General features: G+C 37.9%; 1 protein-coding gene across 6 annotated transcripts in view; it reads left to right on the top strand.

The window, feature by feature from the left end:
* Nucleotides 1-599: 599 nt before the first annotated feature.
* Nucleotides 600-25,374, top strand: part of LOC100729440 (Fc receptor-like protein 3) — a 48,642-nt gene continuing 23,867 nt past the window's right edge. The window contains exons 1-8 of one of the 6 annotated variants that reach the window (XM_063253448.1): nucleotides 601-797; nucleotides 13,575-13,703; nucleotides 15,207-15,227; nucleotides 16,289-16,531; nucleotides 17,006-17,263; nucleotides 17,490-17,768; nucleotides 18,487-18,771; nucleotides 19,133-19,411. In XM_063253448.1, coding sequence (XP_063109518.1) covers nucleotides 13,643-13,703; nucleotides 15,207-15,227; nucleotides 16,289-16,531; nucleotides 17,006-17,263; nucleotides 17,490-17,768; nucleotides 18,487-18,771; nucleotides 19,133-19,411 — 1,426 coding nt within the window. In that variant the 5' untranslated portion in view covers nucleotides 601-797; nucleotides 13,575-13,642. Of the gene's footprint in view, nucleotides 798-13,280; nucleotides 13,704-15,083; nucleotides 15,228-15,931; nucleotides 16,145-16,288; nucleotides 16,532-17,005; nucleotides 17,264-17,489; nucleotides 17,769-18,486; nucleotides 18,772-19,132; nucleotides 19,412-25,374 lie in introns of those variants that run through there. The other 5 variants (XM_063253450.1, XM_063253449.1, XM_063253451.1 and 2 more) reach the window with 5 other exon arrangements.

Below are 25,374 nucleotides of genomic sequence, written 5' to 3'. Positions count from 1 at the left end.
ATAAAGAAGAAACAATAAAAATATTATGGACTTATTGGATAATAATGAAAGTATCATTTGAAAAACAGCTAGAGAAATATTGGGGATTTTACTGTCTTAATGAACACTTTTTATCGAGTTAATAGGAAAGATCAAAGATAAGAGACTCAAACCCTAAAACTACAAAAAGAAGCAATAGAATTCTCCCCTACCCATAAGCAAGACTTACCACGGTAAAAAGAAAAGAGAAAATGTAGATAAATAACGTACAGATTATTAAATGGTAGCTAGTTGTGGACATATAGAGCTTTCATAAAAGACATAACGGATAAGTGTATTAATAAATTTGAAAGTGCTGTAACCAAAAATACTAGAAGGTACATTTGAAGATGTTCTGAATTCCAGATATCCTCCTGGTCATTTTTCTAGTGCATTAGCAGCTATATCTTCCCTAAACCCAATGCTAACACAAAACAGCCTTTTTTTCTGGCCTGTTGGTCCATTGCCAAGAAGAACCCGAAGCCATCAGGTGACAGTTTCAGTTTCCAGGTCAGGGGAATCACTGTTGTGTCCCCCAGTGCAATCATTTGTCTAATGTCTCTGAGAAAAGCTGAAACCCACAGCAGTGATAATAGAATACGTTGAAAATGAGTCAGCCGTTATCGTAACTTATAACTCACTTTTACTTCCTGGTTCTCACATTCCATATTCTGAGTGGAAAAAAGTGTCATGTGCTGATTTTAAGAATGAACTTGATGAAGAGACTTTCTTGCCGTTGTCTCCCTGTTGGAATGGAAGACCCTGCTTCTTGGTGATGCGTAAGTAAAATACAACCTGACATTTGGTAGGCTAGCCCAGAGCTTTTTTCTTTTTTGGGGGCGAGGTGGGGGGAAGAAGGAGGATCAGGGAAGTGGGATATTTGACTCTAGGCCATGTAGCAGTAGGTTCACTATTGCTAAGCAGGGAGGCAGGATGGTTATTTGTTTTCACAGCGTCCTCAGTTCCAACATGGCGTGGATCTCAGGAGACACTGCTGGTTCTCCCCCTGAAAGGGCTGCAGAATGCCACCCTGCCTCCGCTTACCAGGGAGGGGAGGTGCTGGCTTGGCTTCCCAGAGTCCTGAGTTCCAGCATGGCGTGGATCTCAGGAGACACTGCTAGTTCTCCCCCTGGAAGGGCTGCAGTGGGCCACACTACCGCCGCTTACCAGGGAGGGGAGGTGCTGGCTTGGCTTCCCAGAGTCCTAAGCTCCAACATGGCGTGGATCTCAGGAGACACTGCTAGTTCTCCCCCTGGAAGGGCTGCAGTGGGCCACACTACCGCCGCTTACCAGCGTGGGGAGGTGCTGGCTTGGCTTCCCAGAGTCCTGAGTTCCAGCATGGCATGGATCTCAGGAGACACTGCTCCAGAGCTTTACTTCTTACATTGTAAAATATAGTGCTTGGTCAGAAGAAATGCCAAGTGTGTGGTCAGTCCTGCAGTCTATCCATGCTATTGTGGGCAGAAGCAGAGTAAGTGCAGAAGGTAAGCCTATATCCTGAACCAGAATGTGCTCCAAGAGGACAAATTACTTCTCTTCCATCATGTACAAGTGTTTTGTAATTGATCTGTTTCCAGTTGATGAGCAAACACTCTCTCTGCTCTCTGTTCTCAATCCCAGTACATTGCTGTTAGTCCATTTGACGTTATTACAATGAAATATCTGATATAGGAAATGTTGCCAGGAAAAGGGTTTTATTTTAGCACACAATTCTAGAAGTTTAAGACTAAGATTGTCAGTTCCATGGTTATAGCTTCTGCTGAGGGCTTAGTGGGGGATGGCACCACTTCATAGTGGGTTGCAGTGGAGAAAGCAAGTAACCACATCATCAAACAGCAAGTCAGAGAGAGAGAGAGAGAGAGAGAGAGAGAGAGAGAGAGAGAGAGAGAGAGAGAGATATTTGTTACATATTTGTTATAAATAATATTCCATCTATATTGATGAATATATATATATATATATATATATATATATATATATTGAATTTTAATGTGTTTACCTGCCCTTTTCTTCTCCTCTCTTCCCTTCCCCAAATCTACTTTTCATTTCCACAAAATATACCTCCTTGTTTCTTTTTCTTTGAATCCCTTTTGTAGATTTGTACTTACTTACTTACTTAGCTAGTATAATTAATTTTGTTGATACACTTTAGATATACATAATGGACCATATTTATCGTAGGGAATTTGTATATGGTGTATCTTTTTGATTTCTCTGCTTTTCCCTGTATCCTCTCTTCCCTTCAACCCATCTTCCTCTCTCTATTTACAAAACTTTGTTTCCATTTTACCTGTTTTTAATCATTTTTCCCTTTTACTTTCATTCCTTTTCCCCTTTCTTCACTCTAGCTTTTTTCTTTTGAACAATTTCTTCCCGTTTCACAATATCTATTATACATTTTGATCCTTATTTACTCTTTCAGTTTCTCACAGCTGGAAGACAATGCAATGTTTACACATGGGAGTCAGATTTATTTCACTTCTAAGTGTGGTCTCAAGTTGTATCTATTTATCTAGAAATAGCTCAGATTTATCTTTCTTTATGGCCTAGTAGAACTTCATTATATTAAAAAAACCACATCTTTGTTCATTCCTTGGTTGATGGGCAATTGAGTTGTTTTATGGCTGTGCATATATTACCATGGTATGACGTTTGTAATTCTTCTGGGAAGATACCCAGAACGGAAATAGCTGGGTCAAATGGGACCTCTAATCCTAGTTTTTAAGGAATCTCTACATTGATTTTCACAATGGTTGCATCAGTCTACACACTCACCAAAAATGGAGAAGAGTTTTTTTTCCTACTCAGTCCCTCCAGCATTTGTTATTGGTTGACTTCTTGATGATAGCCATTCTTTTTGGAGTGAGATGAAATCTCAGTGCTGTTGTAATTTGCAGCTTTCTGATAAACAGTGATGCTGAACATTCTTTCATATATTTATATGCCATTTGCATGTCTTCATATGAGAAGTTTTTATTCATCTCAGATGTCCCTTTTTGGATTGGTTCTTTGAATTTGGGAGGTTTGATTTTTTCAGTTTTTTGTACATAATAGATAAAAGTTCTTTGTCTGAAGAACAACTGGCTAAACTTTTTTCCCACTGTGCATTGTTTTCTCACTCTGTTGATGATTCCTTTTGTTGTGCAAATGTGTATTAATAGGATGTGTCGGTGTCGCTCCCGGCCGGCAGGAAGAACACGCAACAATATCTGGCGGTGGTCAGGCTTTTCTTTATTCTCTCCTTATACAGTCTGTCCCGAAGCCTCTACCGGTCCGCTCTCCGCGGCTCCTTCCGTGCTTCGCTCCGAAGCCTCTACCGGTCCGCTCCCCGCGGCTCCTTCCGTGCTTCGCTCCGAAGCCTCTACCGGTCCGCTCCCCGCGGCTCCTTCCGTGCTTCGCTCCGAAGCCTCTACCGGTCTGCTCCCCACGGCTCCTTCCGTGCTTCGCTTCTCGTGGCGGGAGAGGCACTCACTTTTATAAGGTTACAGTGGCCAATCAGTTCAAAGCGCGCGATGCAGGCTGATTGGCTAACATCAGTTGTTGCTAGGCAGACTATCTTACAGGGCAGGTTGTTTACCAAGCAGGAAGCAGGAGATAAGCGCCATCTTAGCACACTCGATGGGAGGGGTAATCTAGCTCAGGCTTTGCTCTTTCTTACAGGCCTCACGTCCGCCAAGTAAGGCGACCGGGCTCGGCTGCGGCTCCCAACAGGATGATATTCCAGTTATTGATTCTTTGTATTATTTCCTGTGGGACAGGGGTTTTATTCATGAAGTCTGCCTACACTTATGTCTTAAAGAGTTCTGCCTATTCTCCCTACCAGCAAATTTAGTGTTTCTATTTTAAATTTTAGGTCTTTGATGCATTTTGATGTTTGTTTAGTGTATGGGGATAGACTTGACTGTCACCATGTGGAAAGTCAGTTTTTCCAGCGTTAGTTATGAAAAAAGGCTTTCTTCCAGAGAAGACGTTTAATTCCTTTGTCAAGGATAATGTGGCTGAGTGTTTTGGGAGTTGTTTCTGCATCTCATCTATTCCATTGATCCTCAGGTCTGTTTTTTGTCAGTATCATGCTGATTTTATCACAGTAACTTTGTAGTATAATTTCACGCTAGGAATTGTAATGCCCACTGCCTTGCTTTTATTGCTGAGAATCGCTTTTGCTATTCTAGGTCTCTTCTGGTTCCAAATGAATTTAAGAACATTTTCTTTAGTTCTATGAGGTATAATGGTATTTTGATTGGTATTGCATTAAATTTGTATAACAGTTTTGGGTACCCCTGTGTTTCCTATCACTTCTCTATTTTGCTCTTTAGATTATTTATATTTTGAATATCTCACATAAGAGAAAATATGTAATTAATTAATATTTTTTTCTGATTTATTTCACTTAGATCTATGGTCTCCTGACTTCCTGGAGATGACTCAACTTTATCTTTCCTTAGACTGAGGGACCTATTTCCTCTCTCACCATCACCCGAGGACCTCTCTCAGCTCCTTTAGTCTTCAAACCAGGATTGATGCCTTGAGTTCAGTATCCTTCTACTTTCTCTGATTTCTGCTGTCAGTCTGAGAAAACTGTTTTTAAATAGCTTATATAATTAGATTACTCCACTGAGCAATAAGATTAGGAGTCTGCAAAGCAACCTCTCTTTGAATGGAGAACCCAAAGAGCCCTTTCCCAGTTGTAAGAGGAAACTGACAGAAAGAAAACTCACACAATTTGATGCAGGGCATTGCACCATTTGTTTGATTAGAAAATCAGTATGGTTGAACTTGGATTAATGGGGTCCCAAATTACTAGTGTCTCCAGAATCCTGGCAGAAGGAAACCAAATATTCTTGAGCAAAATATAAAATCAACTTAAAATTCTGGTTATTTGAACAAATAAATTGTCAAATGTAATATCCAGCACACAGAGACAGACACACAGGAAACAAGATGGTTAAATACAAATGATAAGCAATAACCATAGACAAATGAAGTCTTTGGCTAGCTTGATAAAGACAAAATAAAAAGAAGAGAGAAAGAAGTAAAACATGACCAATATCAGAAAACAAAAGCAGACTGATTATATATTCTGAAGTCAATTTATATACAATAATAATATAACACATAATTTTACTCAAAAATTGAAAATTAGGTGAATAGAGAAATTCCTAAAGAAACTGACATTTTTTTTTCTGGAAAGAAAATTTTAACAATCAACTGAAATATACTGCAGATATAGAATATCTAAATTTTTATAACTATTAAAAATATTGAGTGACTAGTTTAAAATTTCCCATAAAAACTCCAGTCCCAAATAATTGATTTTATCAAATAGTTTGAAAGAAATGATGCCAAGCTTGCACAAATAGTTGAAATAATTGGAAAGAAAGTACGTTTTGGAAACCATTTTATTAGGTGAGAATAATTTTTTTAATCAAAAACCCAACCAGAATATCAAGAGAAAGAAAAATTATAAGGTAATCTCACTAATAAATCAAAAGGAACTTCTTTAAGAAAAATAATGGATATTTTCATTAAGAAAAATGGGAAAATTTTTAAATGAAAATAATTTTCATAATTGAAAAATTACTCCATATTTTTGCTAGCATTCCCTAGAGTCATTTTCATTGCAGGAAAGAAGAAATAAAAAAATACAAGAATTAAGTGAGAAGAACTACTTTTATTCAGATATGGCATAATTGCATAAGAGGGAGTCCAAAAGAATTTGTAAATAAGTTATGACATTAAAACAAGAATTTAGTATTATTAGATTAAAAAGCCAATGTACAAAAATCAATGGATATATTCATTACAATAACAGAATGAACAAAGATATAATTTTCAGCAATGCATAGTGGTTTGCAATGGTGAAAGCAAGAATATATTCTATTACATTATTACACAAAAAGTTGATTTTAGCTAACAGTATTATATTATATGAGCAATAGTAGCTAGAAAAGAAGATTAAATAAGACCTAAAAGAGGAGAAACATACCATGTTTACTTGTTGGAGGTTTCGATATAATAATAATCTCCATTTCCTTACATTTATCTATTGATTTCTCATTTAAAATTTCCTTTCATTGATCTATTGATTTCATTATCTCAAACATAATATTTTAACATATTTTTTGTTCATTTTTAAATTAATTATATCCCAATTAATATGTACAGTTTATAAATATACATTTTCTTTGCATTTTTCTTTTTGTGTTTTCTTATTTTTTGTTTTTCATTTTTTTTGAGACAGGGTCTCTTCATGTAGTCCAGGCTGGGCTTGAACTCACTATATATCTCAGGCTGGCCTTGAACTTTCAGTGATCCATTTGCTTCAACCTCCTGAGTTCTGGGTTTGTAGGCATGCATGATCACATCTAGCATAGAAATAAATTTAAATTTAAAAAGTTGAATAAAATATTTAATGTACAAATATAGATGCAAAATGTAAAACATAGCAACACATTTATGACTCAGAACAAGGTGGAAAAACTTTATCATATTAAAAGGTATTTTGATATTATGATAAGGAGAAAAGTATGGACTAAGGGTATAGCTCAGTGTTGGGGTACTTTTCTAGTGTGTGCAAAGCTCTGGGCTTGGTTTCCAGTACTACAAAATAAATAGAAAAGAAAAATATGCAATAGATGCACGGACAGACAAATCAACTAACGCAATATTGTAGAGAATCCAGAGCCAGTGCAACCACATAAAATCCATGCTTACGTGCACCTTTTATTCATTACAAACAGCAAGTATCAGAGAAGACATGAGCTTCTGTAAACGACTCTATATCTGTTTCTGCAACAATTAGATATATAGATAGAGACAAAAATGTATTCCAAGTGATCTAAAAAACTGAAAATCAGAACAGACTTTTAGATGACAATTTAATATTGTTAGGGAAACAGAGTGCAGTTGTGGCCACTGAGACAGGCAGAGTTTAAATAATGTGTGAGGACTTATTGAAGACAAGGTATAGTCCGGCCAAAGGCAAAAACACTGTTGGCCTTGAACAAGGGGTGAGTGTATAGGGGAGTTTAGGTAGCGGAGGGAGGCATTGCTGAGGGTGGTGCAAACTTCTGGCTGTCTGCGTAGGAAGCCTAGGGCCAGGTGGTAGATGGGGCAGTGTTGGGTTCAGGGGATGCTGGCAGGCACAGCATATTTCTTGTGGTTTTTCATGAAATCAGCTTTCTGCAGTTTGAACCGCTTGGGGACAGCCTACTGGCTTCCTGTTGAACTTTGTGGTCCCTAGGGTGTAAATAACAGATTTGCTTGGGGAGTTTTTTCTCTTGTAGTTGGATGGGGGTCTAGTTTGGAGATCTAACAAATATATCTTCATAATTTGGAGTAGAAAAGATTTCTTAAACAACAAAAAATATAACAGTATAAACAGTAAAAATAAAGAAAAAGATTGATAGATTTGACTGCATTGAAATTCAGAGCTTCTGTTTATCCAAAGACCCAAGGATGACAGTGCAAATTAAGCTGCGAAGTGAGAAGATATTTACATGACATAAAGCTGACAGATTTCTATCCAGCTTCACACTGTCATAAGATCCATAAAGAAAAGATAGATGATTCAGTAGAAAAATGACCAAGCACTTCACCAAAGAGAAAATCCGAAGATACTAAGCCAATAAAAGTGTGGTCAATCTCAGTAATAACAAAAGGAATAAAGAATAAAATCACAGTTGGGCACCATTAGATACAAATGGTAATGATTAAATTTAAGCTGAACAATAAAAATGTCTAAGTTGAAAAATTTTTGACTGTGTGAACTGAAGCTGACATACATATATACTACTCTATAACCCAGTAATTAAATTTCTATATAAATGTATGCTGAAATTCATCCCAAAATGTTGACAATATCTCTAAATATCAAAAACTTAAAGCTACTCAAGTATCCATAAATAGTAGACTGGATAAATAATATAGGGACATGTTGATATAATATAACTTTACATAGCAATAAAAATGACAACCTACAATATATGCATAGATAAATTCCATGAACATAATGTTCAGTGAAAGAGAGACAAGAAAACAGATAGTTTGATGTATAACTATAAAACTCCAAAACAGGAAAAAAACTAATGCAAACTGAATAAGTGATTACCTAATCTAAAATATAGAAAATAAGGCAGTTGGTAGAAGATATGCAAGACTTCTAGGCTTCTAGTAATATTATATTTCTTGATCTTAATGGTAATTACATGAGTGACTGCTTTCCAATAATTTATTACGCTAAATACTTTTCTTTTGTGCACTGTTGCATGTATGTTGCATTTAGAAACAAAGAAAGTTCTTTAAAATAATAGGTTGATATTGATGGGCTACAAGAGGGTCATGGCAAGAAGTGAAAGGTATCAATATCAACAATAGCGATTTTTATCAGAGTGCAATAATAGAGCTGGGAATGAGAACAGAAGAGTGCAGTTTCTGCCCTGAGCCCTGGAGGAGATGGTGGAAAAATGTGGTTAAAGCGAATTTCCAATTTGGACATAAAGCTTGGAGATGCCAGTAAAACAGATGGAGGACAATGCTTAGTACATGTTGGATGCTTCATCCAGGCTCTAGAGTAAGAAAAGAAGTGAGTTTAACAAAGTGATAATTGAACACCATGAGTGCAGGAGACAGAAGTAAAGAAGGGTGCAAAAACAGAATGGAATGGGAAGAGAGAAAGAGCCGCAAAGACTCTGAGAAGGAACAGAAAGAGATGTAGAGAGGAAATGCAGAGAGCACTGTGTCAGGGAAACCAAAGGTACAGAATGTTTCAATGTGTGAAAACATTAAAAATCAAAGTCCAGCTCAACTGGAATTACAAGGCAAACTTTCCAAATGGATTGGAAACTTGGGTGACCAGGGAAAATGCAGAGCACATGAAATCACGGTTTCATTAAGTTTGCATATAAAGCACTTGGGAGACTAGAATGATAAAAATAAAATCTAACACTTGTAACACATTCATTCTGTGCTAGTTACTAGTATTATTCCTAGCATGCCTATTTTAGAGATGATGGCATTAGAGTATTAGAGGTCCAATAACTTGGCAAAGATTGCACAGTTGAAAAGTGACGAAAACAAGATACTCTCTGGAGTTCAGCTGCGCTTGGGTTAGAAAGACAGTGTTTTGGTTTGAAAGCAGAAGTATGACTATTTTAATGCTGACAGTTAGAAGCAGTGGAAAGAAAGCACCTGACAATATGAGTGCCCTTTTTAGACAGAGTTTTGCGGTGTAGTTCAAGTTGGCCTTGTGTTCATAGTGATCTTCCTGCCTCAGCTTCCTAGTGCTGAGATTACAGGCATGTACTACCACAGCTGGCTGTGGCCCTGGATTTCTTACTCTGGTTAATTGCAACTAGTAACTGCTGTACGTCTGGGTGGAGCTAAGGTTGTTTCAGTTACTGCTGTTTCTGAAGATAGTAACAGAGATGCATTCACCTGTGACAGAATGTTAAACTCTTAGTAAGGCTTCAGCAGATTGATTTCTCAGGACCTTTGAACTTGAACTGAATTGTGAGACATCTTCTTATACAAAGTGAATGTTGACAGTCACTATCATCTACTCTTTGGGAGATAGGTGGAAATCATTTATTTGGTGTCTTTTCCATTGGCTCTATAAAAACTTACTTGCATTTACTTCCTCTTTGAAGCACTTCTCATGTCTCAGATCTGAGTTTAGTAAGAAATTTCTTAAGTCTGTGGTCCCTAAACCCTGGGTCTATGGACTGGTGCATGTCTGTGACCTGTTAGGAACCTGGCAGCACAGCAGGATGTGAGCAGTGGGCAAGGAGTTGACACTTTCTCTTTATTTACAGCTGTTCTCATTGCCAGCATTGCTGCCTGAGCAGCAGTATTAGATTCTCATAGGAAACTGAATCCTACCTTGAACTGCGTATGAGAAAGATCTAGCATTCCTGTTGAGAAACTAATGCCTGATGACTGATGTGGAGCTGAGGTGGTGATGCTGATGCTGAGGAATGGAATTTTTAAGTATTGCAAACATATAGTATTAAAGAAAAAGCAACTAAAAATCCACCTCAGTTCCTGAAAAATTGTCTTCCAGAAAACCAGTCCCTGGTGCCAAAAAGGTTTAGGACCACTGCTCTAAAGATCACACCAATCCTTCCTAGATGTGACCCCCAGCAATCTGATGTTTATCTTCTTTTGAACTGCATAGATTTATCATTCATCTTCCTGTATGATACAGAAAAGACCAGCATGGCTGCCTACAGTAACTATACTATCTTGAGTCCCTCAGGAATTCTTTAGATATTTTCTGCCCTTGGATTCAGAGAACATCACATGAGTTCAGAAATGGTCTTTCCAGTTTGCCCCATGGGCCTACATGCAGGGCAGAATTTGGAGTTCCTAATATAGGCATCCTTTTGAAGCTTGGCCCTCACAATTTGGAACATGGTCCTTCTTGTCATATTGCAGAACACAAAGAATATTCAAGCCAAAAATAGTATTGCAATCACCAGTGCCTACAGAAGTTGTAGAGAATTCTACTTTTGCTAACTGTCTGATTCAACTCTGACTACCTAGGAGAAGTAATCTGGCCTTAGTTGAGATACCCTGCAGCTTCCACCTTTCTGTGGTGGGGCAGCCCTTGCAGTCATTCAAATGCCAGCTACCTAGAGGCTAACCGGTACCTCATCTATCCCTTATTAGAAAGGCCTTCACAGCTTTCTAAAGGCTCTTCATGAGCTCCCTGTGACCTTTGATTAATGCCATCTCTGTGTACAGTCCTACCTCAGTCCCACCTTTATAAAAGCAGCCATTGGCCTGTGAAAAAAACTATCATTAGCTGATGTTACCCTCTAAAGTCAGAACCATGGGCTCTGAAGCCACAAGCCTCTTGCACAGGCTTAGTAATTAGATTTCAAAGTTAGTCATCTTAGTCTCTCCAATCTGCAAAATGCCCTGTTCTTTCACTAAAAGCTAAGGCTGACAGCCAGAGAGCCTGGTCCCACTGACTATCACTGTTTATGTCATATGACTCTGGTATATTTGTTTCTTTCTCTTGTATCTAAGCCCAAACTCCAGTTGTTTGAATCTTTAGGAACTTACCCTCTAATTGTAGACTTTCTGCAGTGCAGAAGTTCTTGTTACCAGACCTGTCTATTACCAGGATTGTGTCCCAGGGGAAGGAAGAGCTTGGAGCTGAGCACAGCATGCTTTATTTATCTTCCAAAATTTACATAGCAAATAAAGCACTTCCCATCTCCCAAGTTAGAAAAGTTAAGGAGGTGTAGAGAAAGTTGCAGTTACGTGCACGTGGAAGGAAACCAGTGTCCTTCCCACTAACATCATTCATTAATACATTCATGCAAATTAGAAGTGATTCAGTCATGACTATAAGATGTAACATATAAAAATACAGGATTCCTAGTTACATTTGAATTTCAGGTGAACAGTGACAACTTTTTTAGTGTAAAAATATTCCAAATATTAAAAAGGATCAAGATGCAATACATATAAGTAAAAATAAGAAGATTGCTAATTCAAGGTCAGCCTGGGTTATATAGTGAGTGAGACCTTGTCTCAGAACAACAAAAAAAGGCAGAAGGTAGACTACAAATATTGTCTGAGATAATAAAAATAAAAATTATAATAAAAATTATTGTTTTTATTTGAAATTTAGACTTAACTGGGCACCTAATATTTTATCTAGCAACCTTACAAGGACTGTCAGGAATCTTACTTGTTACTGAAATTATAATGGAAACAAAGGCATAATTGCTATCTTACAAAGAGACATAAAAACTACAGTACTTTTGGCCCTGCATGCACAATAACATTCAAAGCTGCTTGTACTGGATATGTCTTTCCAACCACAGGAAACAACTGTTAGTAATAATTAGCGACATCTTCACCTTTTACCGAGAAGTGAATTTGCCTCTGTTCATGCACATTAGACTTACTTCGACACATTGTATTTCCAAGCCACCCAAATGCAACTGAGCCATGCTTTTGTTGATGGCTGTGCTGGCTGTAGAGAAATCACAGGTGAGTCCGAGATATTTCTTTTCTTAAAGATATTTATACTTAATGGGGTAAATGTGAATATCTTTAAGAAAAGAACAACATGAGAAGAACATCTAGATTAAACTTGAGCAGTCAGAAGTGACACTCATACTCTACAGTTTAGAGTAACTGTGAACGAGCTGGTACATTGTTAATAAAGTTTAATTGCATTTGAATACACTAATGGAATCAGTGCCTCTTTTCCAGAATATTGGAGGAAAATCTTTCTTATATATATCTGACTGTCTTTTGCTATCCTGTTATCTATTGTCCATTAGCTGTTCACTCATTCAGCATTTTTACTAACAAGTTAGTACATAATGGGCATCTGAAATACAGTGCAAAACAAGCCAGACTTCTTTCATGTGATCCTGCAGTCCCAGGAGAGAAACAGACATTATACAGTTACATAGACGAGTCATTTGCTGCAATAATCTTTCATCTCAACATAAAGGTCTTCTGAAAGTTCACAGCTTTCTGTCCTGGTGTTTGCATTTCTGAGAAGCTTCTGTCTCTATTTCTAGATCATGTATTCCACGATGTAGCTTATGGAGAGGTAAATAAGCCTTACTCTTTTTGTGTGTAAAACATGAATATACATACAGTACACAAATGTATACCCCTATGTGATATTAAAATTTCATGAAAGAGAAGTGTAACTAAAAGAAACATCTAAAAGGACTACTTAGAGGACAGATAGTGAAGAAAAAGGACAATAAACTCTAGTCCAGAGTTCTTCCCAGCCCATTCAATAATCTTAAAATATATTTATTAGAAAGCATTGTGAGAGGCTCCAGGGATACACTGGTGATAACACAGACATGGGCCCTTAAATGTTAGTGGCAACAACACACAAAAAAGGCAAGAACACAGAGAAAAATAATTATCTATTCTGGTAAACTGTGAGGAAAGCACATAAGCCGTGCATTGGAAAATAATGGGGTGGAGTCTTCTTGAATGCAATGTGAGACTTTGCTTTTCTAAAAATAACTTTGATTTTAAAATAGAGTTTTTCCTATTTGTATGTTTATTTTTTTTCCTAATTTACACAGATCTGGGTGGAACTAACATGCAGCTTTCTTGCTACTTGCAAATTTCTATTATTTTCCCATTCATGAACTTTATGCCAACTTATGTAAAAGTTGCACGTGCTGCTGACACCTTGGCTGTATGTGACTCACACGGAAATCACAGCAAAATTTCACATTAATTGAGCATGGCTATGTCTAAAGACACATGTGGGAACCAGAGACTGTATTTGAGTTAACAAAGGGGTTTTTCCATTTGAAAAAAGGAGGAACAAGTTATTTGAATATGAGCAAATCTACAGCTTGACATTTTCAGAGAACTTAGTCAGGTATAGCCTTGCCGTGGTTTCTTCTTAGAGATTGGAACTGTAAGAAGACGATATTGAACATCAGAAAGTGCACAGAGGCAGGGCTGAAATACACTTCCAAGTGTGGCCATATTTTCAGCACCCAAGTGATGAGGTGATACTAAGTTCTTCCACTTCCCTTTTTTAATTTTTGCAGATCTTGTCTGTGTAGCACCCTCCACCTTCCTTCTTTGACAGAGATAAGCCTGACTTGGTGAGACAAGCATGTCCTGCCCTGAGCTGTTTAGGATTCTCATGCATCTGTGGCTGCTCCTACTGCTCCTGGGTAAGTAGATGGGCTCATCTGGGACAGTGCCCTCAGTTCGTAAGGTCAGCCAGGGTAAAAGCTAGATGTTCTGTCTCTTTCTCCACCCCGAGTGTACGGACAGATAGCAAGAGATGGGCAATGAGCAGACCCGGGGACTTCAACCTACCCCAAGTCTCCAAATGCAAGCAGCAGAGTAAGCTGAGCTCTTGTCTTCTCATCACTGTTTTTGCTATTGTTATTTCTTTTTTATGTTCTCATCCCACAGCAAACTTGGACAGTTATTCCTGCCAAATCATAACACTACGTTCTTTCTTCCTACAATTTCAAACTAAATATGTTTTTTAGATAAACAGTGATTTTAAAAAGCTAGGTGATTTAAAGCTAGACAATTTAGCTAGACCTCAAAAAATAAATATAAAAAGTGATATAGAGGAATGAAACTCCAAACCAATCTATGTCCAGTATGAGTTCGTGTTCTCTAGAATTATAGGAATAAGGGAGGTTAAGAACAGGATATCTCTATTGTGAGAAAGAAAGCTTCTGTATGAGAGAGACACGGAAGTGATCCTGAGTAGATTGCCAGGGACTCTGTCTTTTCTAGGAACTTTTATAGAATAAATTTATGGTGTGAGACAGGATCAAAGTGGGGAAAACTGGGAACTCACATGGCAGACAGGCATACGGTGGCACAAAACTATGGTTAACCAGTAAGATTAATTTTTCAGGTAAAACTGATTAAATTGGGGACAAATGGGGAAGTGAGTCACACAGAAAGTAGCATTCTTAGAGAGCAGTGACTCTTCCCTAGGAGGTTGGGATGGTGACTCCTGACTTCCTCAGGGCAATAGGGAACTATTTAGAATATCAGTCCTTAGGATACAGGTGCATTTGTTTGATCTTTTGTCATAAGGCCTGACTCACAGCAGGAGGCGTCTGTTTCCTAACAGTTGCAAGGTATCTCGGCTTCTGCACTGGCTTCTTTGAGGACCTAGCCCTGTCTCACTGCCTATAACTAATTTCCCTGCCTGTAACAAAAGAACTGGGATTTAGTTCATTATGAAGATCCTGGGTTCAATTCCCAGACAGTGAGAGAGAGAGAGAGAGAGAGAGAGAGAGAGAGAGAGAGCGAGGCAGACAGAGACAGAGACAGAGAGAGACACACACACACACACAGAGAGAGAGAGAGAGAGAGAGAGAGAGAGAGAGAGAGAGACAGAGAGACAGAGAGACAGAGAGACAGAGAGAGAGGGAGAGATTCAAGTATGCAACTGCTAAGCATGCAACAGCAAACAAGATGAGGCAAGGTGGCCGACAAGACAATAAATGTTTATAAAATAAACTATAGTCTAAATTTATCTTGCCATTTAGGGGCTCTGGGTGCTACATAATGGGGGCAAAGAATAAGAGGAAAAAGTAAAGATGTAGTGGTTATTTTGTTGGAAAATTTCTCATAGTGCCTCTAACTGAAAGACTTGAGATACATTCCTCCACGCTAATTTTTGAATCTTGGCTCCTTCACAGCTCCTGGAAGAGAACAAACACGTAAGTTCCCCTTTATCTCTGTTCCTCTTGGGCTCTGAGTACTGGTCTCCCTGGCTAGCATAGCCTACCTATCCCAACCTTGTAAATGAGAACATCAGGGCATGCCACTTATCAGGGCATTGCTGTTCTGAGGTAACACATTACTATCGGGCAAATGGACCCTCCTCTAACTTCCCGTCTCCAGCCACCCTCATTAACAAGGAACCAGGAATAGAGATGGAGAAAAGATTGGAAGAAGAAAGGGTAGAGGTAGGAGGTTGGCAGCAAGATAATCTCAGATGTGATCTTTTCCCCAAGACCTCTCCCTCTGTATGCTCAAACTAGTGCTGCTGCCAAAAGAAACAGAAATAACTTCCATGCACAGCAGAAAAAGCTGTCATAAAATGCTTCTGTGTGTTTATAAGGAGCTCATGTCATTGTCATTCTTCAGCTTCTCAGGCCCAACAATCAGTTGTAATTCTAAACACAAGTCTTATTTCTCTAGCTACCCATCCTTCATTTAAATTCTTTAGGCCCCTTAATTATTAACTGTGCCCAATGTAGATGGAGAGTGGAAAACAGTTACCTTCTTGTAGACTCTCCTGCTAACCAAAGTTTAAAAGTAATAAAAGTGAATAAATATCTTGTCCATTAAATGCTGGTAGCCAAGCAAGAAGTAGTTTTTTAAGAGTCTAGGAACTGCATTGGTGGCATATACATTCCAGGTTCACCTTTAACTGCAGTGGGAATGAATGGAACAGGAGTGATTCAGAATCCACCCACGTGCGGAGGCCCTCACAGTGTTTGTCCAATGACAAATCAAAGACAAATGGTCTTCTGAGTTTTTTCTGAGCCGTACCAAGAACCCAAGACCTATTGTACTCACTTGCCCATGTCCAGGGTAAGCCATGGAAAAGGCAGAGCAGATTCTGTCCCAGGTACTTTTTTATGTTTCTTCTGCTCCATTTCCAATGCTGGTCCCAGTTGAGAATTAGCTCAGAAAACTCCCAGCTGCAGAGCAGGGCCCTCCTCTCCCTGCTCACGCCACTTCAGTGGTCTTTATCTTTTTATCTCTGGTTCAGGAGTACCTCCAAAGGCTGTACTTGAGCTTGATCCTCCATGGTCCACAGCATTCAAAGGAGAAATAGTGACTGTCAGATGCATGGATTTCAATTCCTTAACCAAGAGGCCCACAACTTGGTGGCAAAATGGGAAAGTACTTAAGAAAGTATCTGAAATTATCCAAATTAAATCATCTGGGGATTACCAGTGCAAGACTCCTGGATCCTCTTTGAGTGACCCTGTGCATGTGGAATTTTCCTCTGGTGAGGAAAGGTTGTGGGAAATTTTGATAGTCAAGCCATTCATTGGGCAGAGTGTTTGAAGGCTGGATTAATGTGGGGAACACAGGCAGAGTTGTAAACAGTGTGGGCATTGTGTTATGTGCTGACTCCAGTGGGTAGGGCAGTGGTACAATACTACATTGTTCATCTCCTCCATCTAGAGAACTGTCCACTTCCCAGAGACCACCAAAAAGAGGTCCATGCCTGAAGAATGATATTGGCTACAATTCCTTTTTTGTTGTTGTTGTTGAAATACACGTAAGAATTTCTCAAGGACATTTTCCTTGAAATTCTTGGAAATTATTTTCCTCTCATAAGGGAAGGAAGAGTCTGGTATTGAGGATGTGGACACGTTGATGGAGATTTGCAGGTCTGTAGCTTTTTGGTCATGGATAGAAATGAGACAGAAGGAAGAAACAACAGGGATGAACTGGGTACATTTTCCACTCTTTGCAGGCTGGCTGATCCTCCAGGCCAAACACCCTATTTATGAAGGAGATAGTGTAACTCTGAAATGCCTAGGGAAAAAGGAAAAGAGCATAATTCAAAGGGATTACTACAAAGATGAAGAAAAAATATTTGGTGGTTCTAATCTTCAACAAATCATTATAAATTCAGTCTTCATGGACCCTGGTGAATATAAATGTACTGCTTCTGGGAAATTAATAATACCATGGACAGAAACTTCAAACTCTTTGAGGATTCAATTTCAAGGTAATGGATACGTTTCTGTGGGATATAAGTTTGGGCAACAAAACTGAGTGAGAATGAGTGCTTTTCAGCGGAGAGTTTGTGAAAATTCTTTTATAGATCAGCCATAGGAAGGAGATGGTGCCACTTGGAGTATTCTCTACTTCTTGTTTGCTGGTGCTGAGAATGCAGGTGTATCTCTCCAGGAGCTCTGTATCTCACTGCCATAAAGATTATTTGTTCTCTCCAGAACTGTTTCCACATCCTGTGCTGACTGCTAGGCCCTCCCAGCCCATAGAGGGTGGCCCAGTGACGCTGACCTGTGAGACCCAGCTCTCTCCATGGAAGCCAGATGTTCAGCTCCAGTTCTGCTTTTTCAGAGATGTCCAGACTCTTGGGTCAGGCTGTAGCAGCTCCCCAAAGCTCCAGATCCCCATTATGTGGAATGAAGACTCAGGGTCCTACTGGTGCCAGGCAGCGACTACTAGGATCACAAAAAAGAGCCAGAGGTCTCAGATACACGTGCAGAGTGAGTGTTCAAAAGGTCAGCTCTTGTGAGGTTGGGGCTGGGGAGAGGACATTAGAACGTAAACCAGGATATTGGACATGGAGAGGACCTGCCCTCTGTAGGCTCCACATTGGATTAATGTATCTAGCGAGTCTCTTTCATCTGAGTTAGGTAATGGTGCTTATTGATCAATTAAAGGGACCCAACCTTGTAAGAGTTACAGAGATGTACAGGATATGCCACTGCATGAGTCAACATAATCAGAAGTTCCAGTGACAGCATATACTCTCTAGAGATCCCCATGTTTGACCTCACCTCATATCAAAATAATCAAAGACGTTGAATATGCGCAGAAATAATCAGAGAAGAATGTGAGAACATAGGGTGAAACTGAGGAATTCTGGAAGAATAGGAGAGAGGGTTAGATTCTGAGGAAAGTCATTTGAGGCTAGAAGTAACTATAGTCTTTGTTATTCTGTGATCTACCATGGCATCAAAGATTCATAAATGTTAAAAAATGTGACTTTTGAAAAAAATTAGCTTTAGATGGATTTTGGTGCCTACATTCTCCAAAATGGAAATTGTGAGTGGGTAGTGATGTTGGTCCCTTATATAATATGCACAATTAATTTCTTATTCCCTGCTTTTGTCTCCTGACTGTTGCAACAGCATCAGGCTTTTCTTTGACTTTGAAGTCCCGTCTGCTAGGACCCTTACATGTTACCTTTTATCCTTCCAGGGATCCCTGTGTCTCATGTGAATTTAGAGATCCAGCCCCTAGAGGGGCAGCTGATTGAAGGACACAAACTGGTCCTTATCTGCTCAGTAGCAAAGGGCACAGGCAATATTACCTTCTCGTGGCACAGAGATGGAAGGGGAATTCTGGGCATAAAGACCCAGCATTCCCAGTTGGCAGAGCTACAGCTGCCCACAGTGACGGAACGTGATGCCGGAAGATATTACTGTACTGCTGACAACAATAATGGCCCCATCCTCAGCAAGAAGATTAGCGTCACTGTGAAAAGTAAGTTTCTGGTTCCTTTTATTCAGCCTTGATTCACAAGCCAAGGTTTCAGATCTTCATCAACCATGATCTTTAAGGACAAGAAGGGTCAGAGATGTGGAAGCTAGCCAAGCTGTCACTAAGATGACAAAATAAGTTGAAAACACTTTTGCTATTTATGGAGAGAAATGAGTGGTGATGGAAACAAAATTACCCTGGATTATTTCTCAGGGTAATGGGACATTTTTTCTGAGCGTTAGAGGACAAAAGTGTAGTCAGTAAGAAACAGAAACATTCAGAGGCTGCCTCTATTTCTAAGGCTCTGGAGTGGGGTTATGAATATCGCAGATTCTCTTCTCTGACAGTCTTTTCATTTCTCCAGTTCCGATTTCTAACCCGGTCCTCACGATCAGGGCTCCCAGGGCCCTGGCTGTGGTAGGAGACTTGGTGTGGCTTTACTGTGAGGTCCAGAGAGGCTCTCCCCCAATCTTGTACCAGTTTTATCATGAGAATGTCACTGTGGGGAGTGGCTCAGCCCCCTCTGGAGGAGGAGCATTTTTCAACTTCTCTTTGACTGTGGAACACTCCGGAAAATATTCATGTGAGGCTGACAATGGCCTGGGTTCCCAGCACAGCCACCCGGTGAGCCTGAAGGTCACAGGTAAGCCAGCTGTCCCACGGTGTTTATAAGCTTGTTTCAGATGGTGTTCCACAAACAGAGACCCACTGGGATTTTGATGGAGTGACACCCACCAGATTTTGGTGGAGAAATCGGGCAAATTTTTCACATGCTCTCCCTCTACTTCGGAGCACTGAGGCTCTTCTAGTGACCTCACATTCGGTAATGGGAGTTATAGCACCATTTTATTTCTATTCAGTGTCTTCAACAAGCACACATACCCCTCCCAGTCTTTCTAAAAGAAAAGCAGAGACTTTTCAAAATACCCGACATGTTTATCCAGCAATTACTGACAAAGCAACATGCAATAGGAGTCCTTATTTCTGAATTCCTCTCCTCTGTCCAGGTAAAGAATTGTTAGACCATTCCTTGCCATGATTTTCTTCCCCTTTCTCTGTCCAGTATTTATCTTTATTTGGTCCCCTGGTTACTAGACAAAGTATTTTTAAAAGTGTCTACTAAGTGTGATAGAATCAATAGGTACTGAACACCAAAATATGAAACACAACAAAACTTACCAAAAATCAAATATTAGCCTTTCTTTTATAAAATTTTGTTTGTATTAGTACATGTCATTAGCATATAATCATTACATTCATCAAGGGTAGCTGGTACCTGTATATAACATAAGCTACTTGTTTTAACTTCCCCTTCTACTTCCGTCCCATCTTCCTTCTGGGGACCTTCCCATTTGCAAAAGATCTCTACCTTACCTCCTCTTATCTATTTTTTTATTTTGCTCTTTAAATTATATGTTCTTTGGGCTTCTCACATAAGAGAAACCATGCAAAATTTAACATTATGTGTCTGATTTATTTCACTTAATATTATGGTGTCAAGGTGAACCCACTTTTCCACATATGGCACAAATTTATCTTTGTATATAAATGCCACATTTGGTCTATTCCTTCCCCCATTGATGGATATATTGGCTGTTTCCAAGATTTAACTATTAAAAATTGTTCTTCCGTAGTATAAGTAAACAGGTATCACTGTAATGTAATGTCTTTAGCTCTTTTGGGAAGATACCTGGAAGACAAAGGCTGGATCAAGTGGAATTTCTATTTTTAGTCTTTTCTAAATATTAATTTCCCTAGTAGTCATACTAGTTTATATTATAACTAACAATGTAGCAGTGTTCTTTTCCCCCACAGCCTTACCAGCATTTGTATTATTTGGTTTTTGATGACAACAATCTTTCCAGGGTAAGATGGAATCTCAGTGTTATTTTCATTTGCATTTCTCTAATGAAAATTTCTTATGTATTTATTGGCCATTTGTATTTCTTAGAAATGTCATTCATTTCACTGTTCCACTTTTGACTAGACCTTTTATTTTTAGAGGTCTAATTCTTTTGAATTCTTTCTATGTTTTAGATATTAGACTTCTATCTGAGCAGTAGTTGGTAAAATATTTTCTCACCATATAGTTTGTCTCTTCACTGTTAGTTATTTCCTTTGCTATGCAGAAGGTTTTTTTTAATGTGGTATAATTCCACTTACTGATTGTTCATATTATTTCTTATGTAGCTGGGGCTGTATTCAAGATGTCCTCACCCATAACCATAGCTGTTGTAAAGAGTTTTACATATTTTATTTTCTGGCAGATAGCTTCTGTGTTACTACTTAAATTTTTGATCAACTTAAAAATTGTTTTCATATATTTTGGAAGATAGGGATCTAAATTGAGTCTTCTGCATATTTGTAACAAGTTTGCCAGCAGCATTTGTTGAGAAGGCTTTCTTTTCTCCAATGTATGCTTTTGGCTCATGGTCAAAGATCAGATAGTTTACTATGCTCAAGCTTGTTACTGCAACCTCTATTTGATTCCACTGATCCACAAGTCTGTTTTTGTGCCTGCACCATGCTGTTTTATTCCTATAGTTTGTAATATAATGTGCACTCTGGGATTGTGATGCTCCTTGCTTTACTTTTATTATACAAGATTGCTTTTGCTACTCTGGGTCTCTTCTGATTCTACATAAAGTTTAGGATTGTTTTGTCTAGTTCTGTGAGAAATGCTGTTGATATTTTGATTGGGACTTCATTCATTGTATACATCAATTTTAGTAGTATGACCAGTATTTTGATATTTGTTCTGCCTCTCCAGATGATGTATCTTTCCATTTTCCAATGTTCATTTTAATCTCCCGTTACAGAACACTGTAGTTTTCATTATAAAGGCCTTTTACTTCCTTGATTGGTTAATGCCTGCATATTTATTTTTTTGAAGACATTATGAATGACATTACTTACTGATATCTTTCTCAGTGGGTTTATTATTTGTGTGTAGCAATGTTATGGATTTTGCATGTCGATTATGTATCCTCCTACAATGCTGCATTTATTTATTAATTCTAGTAGTCTTTCGGTGGATTGTTTTTGTCTTTTATGTGAAGGATCATGTTATCTTTGAATAAGGATAGTTTCTTTCATCTAAATATTCCTTTGATTTCCTTCTCTTACCTAACTGCTCTATCTAATGTCTCGAGTACTACATTGAGCAAGAGTGATAGCCATGGATGTCCTTATTTTGCTCCTAATTTTTAGAGGAAAATTTTTTAGGTTTTTTCCATTTAGTCTGAGACTGGTCATATATTTGTTATAATTGGTTTTTATCAGATTGAGATAAATCCCTTCTACACCAATTTTATTAAGGGGTTTTATCGTGAATGAGTATTAGATTTTTCAGAGGCATTTTTTGCTGCTATTGAGATAATGGCATGATTTTTATCCTTGATGCTGCTTATTTGCTATATTTCATTTTTTTTATTGGTACCGGGAATCGAACTCACGACTGCCTGCTTGCAAGGCAGGCGCTTATGCTTGCTGAGTTAAATCCCCAGCCCCCATATTTCATTTATTGATTTGTGTACATTGAACCATTTTTGCTCTTTGAGATGAAGCCTACTTGGTCATGATGTATGATATTTGTGATGATTTTTTACATTCTGTTTGCCAATATCTTGTTGATGAGTTTTGCATCTCAGTTCATTAAAGACATTGGCATGTCGTTCTCTTTTTTAGTTGAGCTTTTGCCTGGAATCAGGATAATACTAGCTTCTAGGATTGAGTTTGGCTGTATTCTTTACTTTTCAATTTCATTAAAGAATTTGAGGTGTATTGGCATTAGATCATCTCTGAAGTTCTTGTAGAATACAGTGGTAAACTTACTGGGTTTTACATTTTTTTAAAAACTTGGTAGGGTTTTAAAAAAATTGCTACCTAATTTTTTATGCCTGTTTTTGATTGTTCAAGTTTTTTTTTATTGGTATCAGGGATCAAACTCACGACCACATGCTTGCAAGGCAGGTGCTTATGCCACTGAGCTAAATCCCTAGTCCACTGTTCAAAGTTTTATATCATCTTGGTTCATCTTTGGTAATTCATATGTATCTACAAATCTATTCATTTTTTCTGAGTTCTCCAATTTAGGTAATGAATCTAATAAACAAAATGGTCAATGAAGTTAAAGAAAACACAAATAAAGAGCTACCTTAACTGAACAAAACAAAGAGTGAGCAATCAGTTCAGTAAAGAATTAAAGGATATGAAAAGGCACAAAATAGCAATTCAGAAGATACAAAATTTTGTTGAATTGTGAGGAGCAGAAGTAATCAATTTGAAGAAAGAATATGAGAACTAGAAGTCACGACTGATGCAACTGACCATATAATTAAAGACACATTTTAAAAAGAGACAACAATTAAAAACAGATCCAACACATGCCAGATGAGGCTCTGAAGAGTTACCTAAGATTAATTGGCACTAGTGAAAAATCAGAAGAAAACTTGAATGCCATTAAAAGCTGCCAAAAAAAAAAATTGTAGCAGAAAACTTCCCAAGAACAGGGAAAGAATTTAACATAAAGGTAATCTAGGCATATAAAACTCCAAAAAGTCACAATCAGAAAAGAATTTATCCATGATACATCTTAGTCAAAATCCTAGAAGTCCAACTCCAGGACAGAATCTTAAAAGTTATTAGAGAAAAACCAACAAGTCACATATTAATGTAAACTCTTTAGAATTATAGTAAACTTCTCAACACACCCTTTAAAAGGCAGGGTAATTTGGAGGGAAAAAGATTCAGCAGCAGGAAAATAATGTAATGATCAGAATAAGTCAATAACTTTCAATAATAATTCTCAGTGTGAATAGTCTCAACTCCCCAATCAAAAGACACAGGTTAGCATACTAGATGAAAAAAAAAATCACAGCAGTATCTTGCATACAGGAAATATACTTAATTCAGAAAGAAAGTTAGACTAAAAATCAGGCTGGAAAACAATATTCTGTACCATAGAACCAAGCAAATGTAGCTACCCTCTTTTGAGAAAAGGTGTCATGGTGTGATGGCACATGTCTACCATCTCAGTACTGAGAGGCTAAGGAGGGAGGGTGGCTGCAAGTTTGAAGTCAGTCCATGCTATGCTACATAGTGAGTTCAAGGTCAGCCTGAAGTACAGCCTGAGACGCTTCTGACAGAGAAAAAGAGATAGATAGATAGATAGATAGATAGATAGATAGATAGATAGAACTTCATGCCAACGTCAAAACTTATCAGAAGAAGCAAAGAAAGTCCCTACATATTAGTTATGGGAAAGATTCAACAGGAGAAGATAAAAATTGTAGATACATATATTAACTGAAGACTGATTTTCCTTACTTTACAAAACAAGCCCTAGTGGGCATAAAAGATCAGATATACATTAGAACAATTATAGTGGGATCTCAGTACCCACTATTTCAAATAGACAGATCAACTAGACAAAAAAAAAATCATCCAAGAATATCAGAGTTGAACCACACTTTTGAACAAACTTACTTAGTAGTAGATATCTACAGAGTATTCCACCCAATAACTACAGAATATGCATTCTCCTCAGAAGCACAGGAAATTTCTCTAAAAGAAACCATACATTAGCCCATTAAGATACTTAAATAAATTCAAAGGAACCAAAATTATCCTATACATGTTATCAGACCATAGTGTAATGAAATTAGAAATAAATAGCAAACAAACAGCAGTAATTATGCAAACACAGAGATTAAACAATAAACTCTCAAATAACAATGAATCACAGAAAAATTCAAGAAATTAAATAGTCCTCAAATCAAAAAATAATGCCAGCACATCACACCAGGACAATGAAAATAATTCTATGGACAATGAAAATAATTCAATGGACAATGAAAATAATTCTAAGATGGAAGTTTACAACTGTGAATTTCCACCTGAGAAAAACAGAGAGCCCAAATAATTAACCTAAAGATGTACCTCAAGTTCTTAGAAAAATATGAACTATCGAAACCAAAGCTACTACAAGGAAGACAATGATAAAAGTCAGAGCAGAAATTAATAAAATTGACAATAAAAATACATATAATAAAGAGTCATGTTTGAAAGGCTGAAAAGATAGAAAACAAAACTTTATCCAGAGGCTGGGGATTTAGCTCAGCTGCAGTTCAATCTCTGGTACAAAAAAACAAGAAGAAGAAGAAGGAGAAGGAGAAGGAGAAGGAGAAGGAGAAGGAGAAGGAGAAGGAGAAGGAGAAGGAGAAGGAGAAGGAGAAGAAGGAGAAGGAGGAGAGGAAGAAGAAGAGGAAGAAGAAGAAAGAAAAGAAAAAAATCTTTAGCCAAACTTATCACAAGAAAAAAAAGACCAACATCAATGCAATCAAAAATATAAAATTGCATTCGGAATGGACACTGGCAAAATCCAGGAGATCATTAGTAACTACTTAAAATACTAATACTAATTTATACTAATATCTTTGAGTTTTCACTTTAGAACACTACCACCAAAATAATTTAGCAACTTCTTTGCAATATAAAAATGGTTTTTTTATTCTCCAATCTCATTACAAAGAACTGTAAAGATTTTGAGTGATCATGAGTTCCATTTCCAGTACGACTAATCATCATCACTGTCACCACCACCAC

The sequence above is a fragment of the Cavia porcellus genome, unplaced genomic scaffold (assembly GCF_034190915.1).
Source record: "Cavia porcellus strain 051 isolate PalLab524CR breed Dunkin Hartley unplaced genomic scaffold, mCavPor4.1 scaffold_7, whole genome shotgun sequence".
Classification (NCBI taxonomy): Eukaryota; Metazoa; Chordata; class Mammalia; order Rodentia; family Caviidae; genus Cavia; species Cavia porcellus.
This window is presented reverse-complemented; position numbering and strand designations above follow the sequence as displayed.